Raw genomic sequence first — 10,123 nt, 5'->3', positions numbered from 1 at the left:
GGGCCACCAGCAGGTTCATGTGTGTGTTTTTGAGTGAAATATCTCAACAACTAGATGGATTGCCAAGAAATCTGGTACAGACATTCACAGTCAGAAGAGGATGAATTGTGGAAACCTTGATCCTCTGACATTTCATCTATGGCCATAAGATATCAGTTCAAAATTCCTGTTTGTCCAATACCTGCAGTACTGCTCCCATTCCCATTAGCCTCAGCTGCACTTTATGTATAGTGCTATTAGCGACTGTTAGCATGCTGACACGCTAAATGGTGAACATGGCAAAGATTATACCTGCTGCTTAGCATTAGCATGTTAGCATTGTCACTGTGACCCTGTTAGCATGCTAACGTTAGCATTTAGCTACAGAATTGCTAGCATAGTTTTCTAAATAAACTAAGGTTGTGAGTTGTTATAAGCTCTTTTAAACTTAGATGCCACCATATGCTGATTGCAGTATTGAATGTCATATGCACATTGTTTTGAGCAACTAATGCTGAATTTGAGGCAGTGCTTGTGCTCAGAACAGCCCATTATTACTGGGTAAAATTAGCCCACTATTGTATCTGTGCTATACTGGTCCAAACTGGGTTAGTTTTTAACTCTGTGATTTTTAGTGTGTTGGTTAGCTTGTCTGCGGGCGTCTTTTTGTTTCTTTTTTATCACATCCTGTCAGAGATCGAGGTTTCCTCAGCCTCTACTCCCTCGGGGGAGGAGATGGAGCTGTCAGGGTGCAGCGGGTCAGACCCCATTCAAACATGTGTGCCTCCCATTAATGAGATGATATCATTGAGGTTCAGTGGACAAAGGCCACACTGCGGAACAATCAATGAATCTGCAAGTCATCTGCTCGTGAAGTTACTGTTTCATGACGGAAACTCTCTCGCTGCGTCTGAATTTGCATGCTCGACTGTTCCAGTGACTTTGAGATGAAGTGGCTGGAGGTGAAGGTTGGGGTCAAGGTCACGTTGGTTTAATGTCCTGTTTCTTTAAGATTGCACAAGACTCAGGAGAAGTCGAGTGTGGGTGGACGGTCTTTGTGGTTGTGTTTCTGTCTTGACAGGAAATTTAATCAAGATAGATAGGCTAATATAAGTGGGCAACAACACACACCACAGGTTTTGTTCTTGAAAACTGATAAATGTGCAGAAGGCAGTGCAACCTTTCTATCCAAGGTTGTCTCTGTTTGTGGGTCAGTCTGTGTGTTTAAATCAGCCTGTGTGTGTTTAGTACATGCGCCGTATTCCTGACCCCTGATCACACAAAGTATTTTAATCCAATCAGCTTCGTTTTCACATGACTGTCACACACTCGCCGCTGCTATGGTAACATGCAGAGGAAGGAGAGAAAGGGCTGGAGTGAGAGAGGGGTGTGTTGTCCTTGCTGTGACATTTACACACACAGAATCACACACATGGATTTTACACTTTTAACCATCAAGTTTCTCTTCCTTGTTTCTTGACTTCACCAAAATTTTTGAAGGTAAAATGATGACGGTGTTTAAAATACACATACAACAGGAAATTCAAGGGTTCCTACTTTAACGTGTCAGTTTTAGAGGTTTAGATGAGAGTGACTGACTGAGCAAATGGTGACAAATTTATAGAGTATGACCGAAACTGACAGAAGACACACAGGATAGACAAGGCCACAAATACGAGCACAGCGTCACACGTGACAGCACAGGTAATCGACAGCAGAGGCTGCTGAAAAAAAGAAAAGGAAGGTTTGCAAAAACCATCTTTCAGGCAACGAAAGCCGTTTTAGTGAAACAGGATTGCAAAGCAAGATAACTTTTTATCACAACTGAGGCCGAACTCACAAATACCCGCTTCCCTAGAGAGGTGAAAAGGTTAGCATGTGCCCTGTGGTTTTGTTTTTGGCACGCTACCCTCTGCTGCTTCTCATTTTTTCTCTAACATTTCCTGTTCTATGTAAAGTTGAAGAATCAGACTGATGCTCTGTAAAGTGCTGCTGGGAGTTGCTGCATTTACTGTCATGTGCAAACAGAGCTTCTTACCCCAGAAGCTGCAGCCTGTATTTTTTTCCCCCATCTTTTAAAACTAACCTATGATTTGGAGCTCAGCTAGCAGGAGGCCCGCTGTCAGCAGCAGAAGTTGCAAGTCAGGGAGATTTTGAGCCTTTTTTTTTCTTTTTTCAGCTGCATCAGCGCAACAATGAGCAAAGCACTCTACCTGCTGGTCAAGAGTGGGATCGCCAGACTTTATGGTGGCAAACACCATGAAAAAGAGGGTAAAGTTTAACTATTTCTGGAAAATTACAAAACAGTAGCTGTGGAAATGACACTGACTGCCTGCAGCTCCTTTTTTCCATTGAAACCTTTTATAGATACGAAAGAAATATCTTGATCAAAATAATGTAATTACACAATAAGTGGCAGTGCCCTGTGACTCACTGAGTTTCCTACTCAGAACTTGGTGTTGGCTATGAGTTTTTTTAATTTATGTTTTTCCCCGTTTATGTCTAGACTTATGTTTTCCTGGAAGTCTTTTGCATACTGTACATTACTCAGACGGAGAAAAGAAAACCTGTTTTAAAGGTTAAATGTCACATTCAATGTCACATTCAATGTCAATTATACTGTTACAAACATTTAACAGGTTGAAGTTTTTCATCATCGACAAATACAACCTAAGCATGCCGTATTCTGTATATAGACATATATGTGTGCATATACACCCACCTTCTTCATGTAATCTATTGCATTAAGTATTACATGTTCATTATTCAGCTTTGTTGTGCTTGTTTTTAGCTGCATGTCAAACTCCTTGTATCTGTAAACAATTAATTAAGCTGATTCTGTTTAGATGAGACTAACTTCTGTGTTAGAAGTTCCTCTCTTAGATAACCACTCAGATCACTTTCTTGTTGTATCTCCACTGTTTAAGAACAGGCTCATATAATAGTAATTAGTGTTTGAAGTTGTGTACATGTATTTATAAAGCCAGCATGTCTATTTGCATCCCCTGTTGAAGAGCACCTGATAGTCATCAGTTCAGCTAAAGGTCATCTGACAGCGAGCATTTGTGCAAATGATTTTATTCATAGATAGCAGACAGAACAGAAAAAGAGAAGGTGTCCTTTCCAGCCGTGAGCAGACGTCGGCGGCCGAACGCACCCGTGACTCTCAGCCTGAATCCACTTTCAAATTGAGCCTACAAGTGTAAACTTTATACAAAATAAAAGGACCAGACACCCTTTTTTTTCCTTTTTTTAAACACCTGCTAACAGAAAGGAGCTGGTCCACACAGTCACGGTGGAAGAGAGCATAAAGGGAAGGTGGACACACTCTGTTGAGGTCAGGTTAGGGACTGTACAAAAATTATAAGGGCAAAAATTATATTTAGCTTTTTTAAAAACAAGGCCCTCCTCAGTGTTTTTAGACATTTCTTTGGGCTCTGTCCTTTGAAAGAAAAAAAAAAAAAAAAGCATGAATGATTTGAGATCAGATTTATAATCTAACATAAACCTCAATATGAAACTGGAATAATACATTTCTCTCATACATGTACTAGAAGTTACGGCAAACAGCTACTTTCTATTTTGGGCTAAAGAGACTAAAAGTGAGAAACTAAAAGGTTAAAATTATAATACAGGCTGACTTTATAGGATACTTTTAACTTATATTGTGTTTCTCATAATTAACATATTGGTCATACTGAGTGTGATGGGAAAAACATAAAAACATGACATGAGGATTGTTGTTCTTAAATGTTTAGTCTCACAAAGGGAACACTCTCACAAGGGAACGCTGAAATCTAAATTTGGGGCGAGTGGAACTAAACGACTCCCTCCTTTTCCCTTTCACAAAAACAAATTACTCGCCCCTTTTCCTGACAGCCCTCCAATAATTGTTGTACAGTCCCTTATAGGGTCACTGACATCCATAACGGTGAAAACATCTGTTGAATCAGAAACGGGTGAAATAGCATTTTGCAAGTCTTCATACAATATTTAAAAAACAAAAAAAAACAGTGAACTTAAATTACAGTTCCTTCGTTGCTGCTGAGCCCGTTCAACTGCCGAAGAATGAATGTTTTCCAAATACTTTTAACTGTTGTACTTACTGGCCTGTCAAGCCATTACTATTATGATTATCATGTTAGTGAACGGAGATCCTCATACGACGCGCTCGGGATAAACAAAGCTATGTGATTTTTTTTTTTTTTTTCTTTGCTCTCTTTTGTGTTATCAGACATATTACAAGATTAAATCGGTCCTGTTACAGTACAGTACAGCTTTGGAAAGGTCACGACACAGGAAATTTCTTTTTCTCTTCATTTTTCCTCCACACTTCAAAACCAATCACCGAAAATCGCCTTCAAAAACAAAATCAATCAACCCACACGCACACGCATTCACTCATTTCCTCTTAACCTATCTCCAGGGCAACTACTTGCACACTACTGTGTAATTGTTAAGAATAAAACTATGTATTATGACATCATTTATATTCAGATCACACATCCATGGACAGGCGAGAACAAAATGGGCGGTGGTATGTCTGTAAAGTCTTATTAAGAGCAGGGATTCTGTTTTTAGTCGAAGGTGACAGCTTCTTAGTGTCTGCAGACTCTGTGCAGCTCATTTTCCACTTCAATACCTCCTTCCTCTTCTCCTCTGTTCTCCCTCAGAGCCACCAGAAGCGCACATAGACAATGAGCATGATGAAAAAGACACCGCCGGCTGCCAGCTTGGCATAGGTGGAGCGGGTGTTCAGATACTTGGCGTCGCTCCTGTACTTCTTTGACAGGCTGGACAGGTTGCTGGCCTTGGAGTCTAGCGCTGTAGGGAGGAGAGGCCGGAGGAGAGGGAGCAGGAGTTCAAGACAAATGAGGGAAGGAGAGGTGTGGAAAAAGGAGGAGGGAGCGACAGAGAAAAGGAGAAAAATCAATGAATCTGAGAGCATCCTGTTATCTGGATGGTCATTCAGACAGACACACTGCATTAGTCTGAGCTGAGAGATCACGTGGACTTACCAGAGAGAGCCTCTCCTCTCTGCAGCACCTCCTCGATGTTAGCCACCATGATCCTCTGTACGTCCTGGAGCTCCGTGTTGATGCTGCCCAGATTCCTTCTCGCTCGGCTGTCGATGTACGACTTCTTGGTTTTTTGGATGTAGGTGTCTGTTGAGGGAGTGGCAGAAAAAATAAAAGCAGTTAATGGAACGTAAATGATGTCGATGACTGTCAGAAGGTCCACTTAATGCAGAGCAGGGTTTGAGCTCGCTCCCACTGATTTTCTATGGGATGCAAGTAACATTGTTTTCAAAGTTAATGACATATATCGAAAGTTTCCCCCATCAATTGTTTTTATTTTTTAAATGAACTCAATCTGTCATGAATCAGGGGCTTGAAAATACAGATTCAAATTTTTTAAATGACCTTTGAATCCTCATAATTTCCAATGAAGTTTGCAATGTGGACCGGCAGGTTGTCAGCGTGCTATGTGGAGGGTCAGCGACTGGTGCAGAATTGACCAGAGATGATGAAGAAAAATGAGTCCTAAGTTAAAAAATGTAAAGTTGGAACTGAGAGCCAAATCAGCCTGGAGGCTCGGTTGTGACTTGCCAAAAAGCTGTGATGCGGTGGTGGGCCGGTGAGATGTAGCCCACAGCAACAAGCTGACAGAGGTGGAGGCAGTGCTGCATGATTTTCTACTTGCAGTGGATTTTCACTGCAAGGATCTTTATAGTTTTAAGCCTGAAGACGTACAAAACAGACCAAATATTCTCACTTTTTTAACTGCTTCATAACCCAAAACTGTGACTTGTTAAACGTAAATAAAAATATAAGACAGGCATCTGCAAACAAACTGTGGTGAACCTCTCTCCATCCTCGCTTGTGAGCATCTGAGCCTTTCCAGGATGCCCCTTTCATACCCAATCATGATACTATCACCTGTTACCAATGAGCCTGATTACCTGTGGAATGTTCCAAACAGGTGTTTTTGGAACATTCCACATCTTTCTCAGTCTTGAGTTGCTCCTGTCCCAACATGTTTGAAACATGTTGCTGCATCAAACTCAGAATAAGCAGATATTTAACATGAAACACTAAATATATTGTCTTTTTACTGTTTTCAATTGAGTGTATGTTAAAAGGGATTAACAAATTATCACAATCTGTTTTATTTTTGTTTTGCACAGCATTAAACTTTTTTTGAATCAGGGTTTTATTAGCTATGCACCGATCCACCATATTGTTATCATGGCCCATAATAGTTTTTCCAATGCCTTTACAAAAAATAGATATATAGATATGGATATATGTAGAATATTATCTATTAAAATCACAGTATGCTACAACCAGTGAGCTGCTCCTGGCTCTTCCCGGTTCTTCTTACCAAATTCAATGAAGGAGTAGGGCCGGGACACTGTGGGGACCCTCTTTCCATGCTGCTCATGAAACTCTGCCTGCAGGTCTTCTAGGTAAGCAAAGGCCAGCTTCTTGGGAAAGCTGGCTTCACACAGCACGAGGTAGCACACACCTTTCTCTATAAAATAGCTGCAAGGAGAACGTAAAGATGTCATGAGAACTGAAAGTTGGTCTGAGCAGCTCATGCACGGATGGATGCAGGATCTGTCTCGTACTCACTGAAATGCCATGGATCCAGCCTCTAAAGTGCAGCGTGTGGGACTCTGCTCATTGAGCTTCCTGAAGAGCTGCTTAGCTTGACTCTGATACTGCTGAAGGTCCCGACCCAACTAAACACACCACAAAAAAAACAAAAAACAAAAACAGCAGTTACCACACGACTCGCTCACATCTCACACACAAAACACGGTGTTTAGGGCAAGAAACTGACTTTTGCAGGTCGGATTCACAAGCAGATTTCACTGTTAGCAGCAGACAAATGACAAAAATTTGAATGTGGTTACTTGCTTCAGTGCTTGACAAGACAGACAGAAATAGCAACACCTGCAGTCCAGATTTCACACTATTTCCCTTGATGGTGTTGATTTCTTGCCCTTTTAAAGTGTGCTGAAAATGAATAGTTGGCAGAAAAGGCCGCAGACAGACTTGGCAGTGTGATGCTACATCTGAGACTGAAGGCGATGCTTGAAAACAGAACAAACAGCAGCTGTGATCTGTTGTTTATGGTGGAAGGCATTCACTTATCGGGCTTTGTTGACTCTTGCACATTATTGTTTACAGCAACACTGTGGCATCACAGAAACACGTATGATGTTGAAGCACAGAGCAGAGACACAACAAACCTTTTCACTTCCCTTTTTGAAAGCAAATAAGAGAGCGAGGGAAAGATGTTAGACTCCTGGTAAGTCATGCTCAAACATAATAAAACAACATGTCACAATGGCATCCATTTTTATCGGCTTTCATACGTTTACACTGGTGTCCCAGGCCACGTCAGACAGTATCATTCAACCGGATACAGTCAAAGCGAGCAATCAGGGGGAAAACCCAAACGTTTGTGACGTCACTGGGATGTAAAATCAATGAGTAAAGAGGAGACGGCAGAGCCACAATATAGTTGTATCGTCGTTGAGTTGCATCAACAAAACAAATCTTACATTCAAAACTGCTGAGCGATATATAACAATACACTCTACGACTTAATACAGTCAGCATTTTATTCAGAAGATGTTTCAACCAAGATAAGTAAACAGTAAACAGCATCTTTGCCTGAAGAAAAAACAGATACTGGAGTTTTGAGGCCAACATCGACATAAACAAATTACCAATACGTTAGCCTGTATTCAGTTTTTAAAACATAAACACATAACATTTTGATAGCACTTACTGAGTGGAACCATAGAGTCTAGATGAGTCTAGAAACATGTCAATGCCTCCGCTGGTCAACTTGTGTATTAAAGACCATGTTTCTAATTTATGTCAAATATATCTTTGACACTTCTGTAAAATTTCTCACTAATTACTGACAATCATGTATATACACAAATATCTGTATGACAAGCTAAACCCTGAAAAACATATTGATCAGGCTCTAATGTGACACAGTGCCTTCACTCAGGTGTTGTTGACTCAATCCTGCAATCACACCTGATAACAAGCGACTTTTCCAGCCCTTTGTTTCAGCTACAACATGAAGACATGTCTGAATGTGGACTGCAGAGGTTTCTGAAGACCTGACCTGGACAGAAAGACGCTGCAGCAGAGCACCAAGTTAGGTTTAACCACCTGGTGAATTTGTGCAAAGTTCAAATGAACTGGAACAGGATGTGAATGAGGTCAGGGCTGAAACACAGGAAGCCTTTTCTTTAAAGACTCTGAGGAATGACTCAGTTGCTTTAAGTAAATAAAGGCTGGCTCTGCGTACAGGTACACGTACAGGTACACGTACAGGTACACGTACAGGCCTACAGCTGCACTTCACGTTAGCTAACGTGTCACCCTAGCATGTTTACAACATAGAGGCATTTACAGCAGAAGCCTGTAGTGATAACAGCAGACAGACAGCTAGCGACCACACAGGCAAAAGAGCTAATTTTTTTTTTTAACCTGCTCGTCCTCCTGCATTGAGGCGGCTAACGGCAGCCCGTCAGCCAGCCGAGCGATCATCGTCAGCAGCACCATGTCTCCGCAATGTCCGGGTGTTTGTCCGCTGCCCGCGAAACGCTACAGGTAACTGGGACCAGTGTTTGACAGGCTGGAAGCTGACAACACCACAGGTCTGATGCGCTGAGCTGGCCGGAAACGCTAGAGCTTTGTGTGTCACAGTTAAATAAGTCCGTACTGTTGTTATGCGGATATGAGGTAGCAGAAACACAGTTCCGCATTACTTTCACTTGTAAAATCTTATTGTATTATTACTATAGCCATCATAAATATTGTTATCGTGTACATATACAACATATATTTCTGGCTTCCTAGACAATTAATAGATAAATACATTTTTTGTCATCTGACGTTTCCATCCACTGAGGACGTGCAACTAAAAACACCAGAAAAAAAGCTATATAGAAATCTTAAAATTTACAATTAATCTGGGATAATCAATTTGATAATTTGTTCAAGAATGATTAGTTACAATGCAGTTTTTATTATTTATTTACTGGTGTCAAGACAGAAATTATGCCATGTTCACAAAACATACTGCTATATTAAATTCTGACATGCTTTTATTGTGAATGTAAAGCCAACTTTTTTCCAAGACACCTTTCCGTGTCCACTCTGCTTATTGCACAGAATGATATCACTCTTGCTCCACCTTTATTGTCATGTACACAGTGGAACTACAGATCAAAATGAGTCAGATACTGCACATACCAGGAAATGAGTCAGTTCATCCAGTAGTTGTAGTTGTGAAGCGTATGCAACAGGGGTCAGTATGGTTCACATTCAGGGAAAGCCTCAGTGAGGCAAGCCTTCGCTCAACATGAGGAAAGTGACTTCTCCCTTTTGGTACTGCAGCCTTTTTTTCCCTGTTAAATTATATGTCCTTTAACTCCTTTTTCAGTAAACTATAAATGGAAATAGGTGATGGAATTACAGAATTACCTTGATCACAATGTGGCAAGCAGCAATTTACATGAGAAGTGGATGTACACTGTGGCAACTCATCTTCCAACGCATACACACTTTTTGAAACTAATGCACAACTAAGTCTGCGCTCATAACCAAGTTATGGGACAGCAACAAGTGGAACAACAGCGGAGAGAAAGAAAGGACTTTGCAGATCGTGCAACAGCTCGCCAGACCTTTCACGACCTCTCAGTCTTGTGGTTTGTGAGTGAGTCAGGTGGCATGTCCACAGGGAGTCACTGTCACAGTCTGCAGCCCTGACACATCAATCCCACAGCAACTGACCCCCGGTGTCTGCCACACGGCATGTCTGCTGCCCACCTGACATTTCGTGGCATGGTATAAACTGAGAAGAACTAGATAAAGGATCAAAACTGTGTATCCTTTTATTGGATATTTCATGGAAGAACAGCTTTTTTAGGGTGTTTTTTTAATTTTATTAACCTTTGTTTAATCAGAATAGCTCCTGAAAATCTCTTTATCAAGGAAATCCTAGTAATCGTAAAGTAATTACACAGATACAGATGCATCCAGAGACATCAGTTTAAGCACCAACACCCCAACGTTTCTGTCTACAGGACTTTCAAAATGGATATAAA

The 10,123-nt window shown here is 41.1% G+C and overlaps 1 protein-coding gene across 2 annotated transcripts; it reads right to left on the bottom strand.

Moving 5' to 3' along the window:
• Positions 1-3,041: 3,041 nt before the first annotated feature.
• sec22bb (SEC22 homolog B, vesicle trafficking protein b) lies at positions 3,042-8,704 on the bottom strand. 2 transcript variants are annotated; one of them, XM_076726985.1, is made up of 6 exons: positions 8,502-8,704; positions 7,238-7,249; positions 6,615-6,724; positions 6,364-6,524; positions 4,998-5,144; positions 3,042-4,803 (listed from the first exon to the last, which is right to left on the bottom strand). In XM_076726985.1, the coding sequence occupies exons 1-6, from the start codon at positions 8,574-8,576 to the stop codon at positions 4,649-4,651; spliced, it is 660 nt and encodes a 219-aa protein (XP_076583100.1). In that variant the 5' UTR covers positions 8,577-8,704; the 3' UTR covers positions 3,042-4,648. The 2 variants fall into 2 exon arrangements, with proteins under 2 accessions (XP_076583100.1, XP_076583101.1); XM_076726986.1 differs by lacking the exon at positions 7,238-7,249.
• Positions 8,705-10,123: the final 1,419 nt, after the last annotated feature.

Source organism: Chaetodon auriga, chromosome 3, assembly GCF_051107435.1.
Source record: "Chaetodon auriga isolate fChaAug3 chromosome 3, fChaAug3.hap1, whole genome shotgun sequence".
Lineage (NCBI taxonomy): Eukaryota > Metazoa > Chordata > Actinopteri > Chaetodontiformes > Chaetodontidae > Chaetodon > Chaetodon auriga.
The sequence above is the reverse complement of the archived record's forward strand: the minus strand, read 5'-3'. Positions and strand labels throughout refer to the sequence as shown.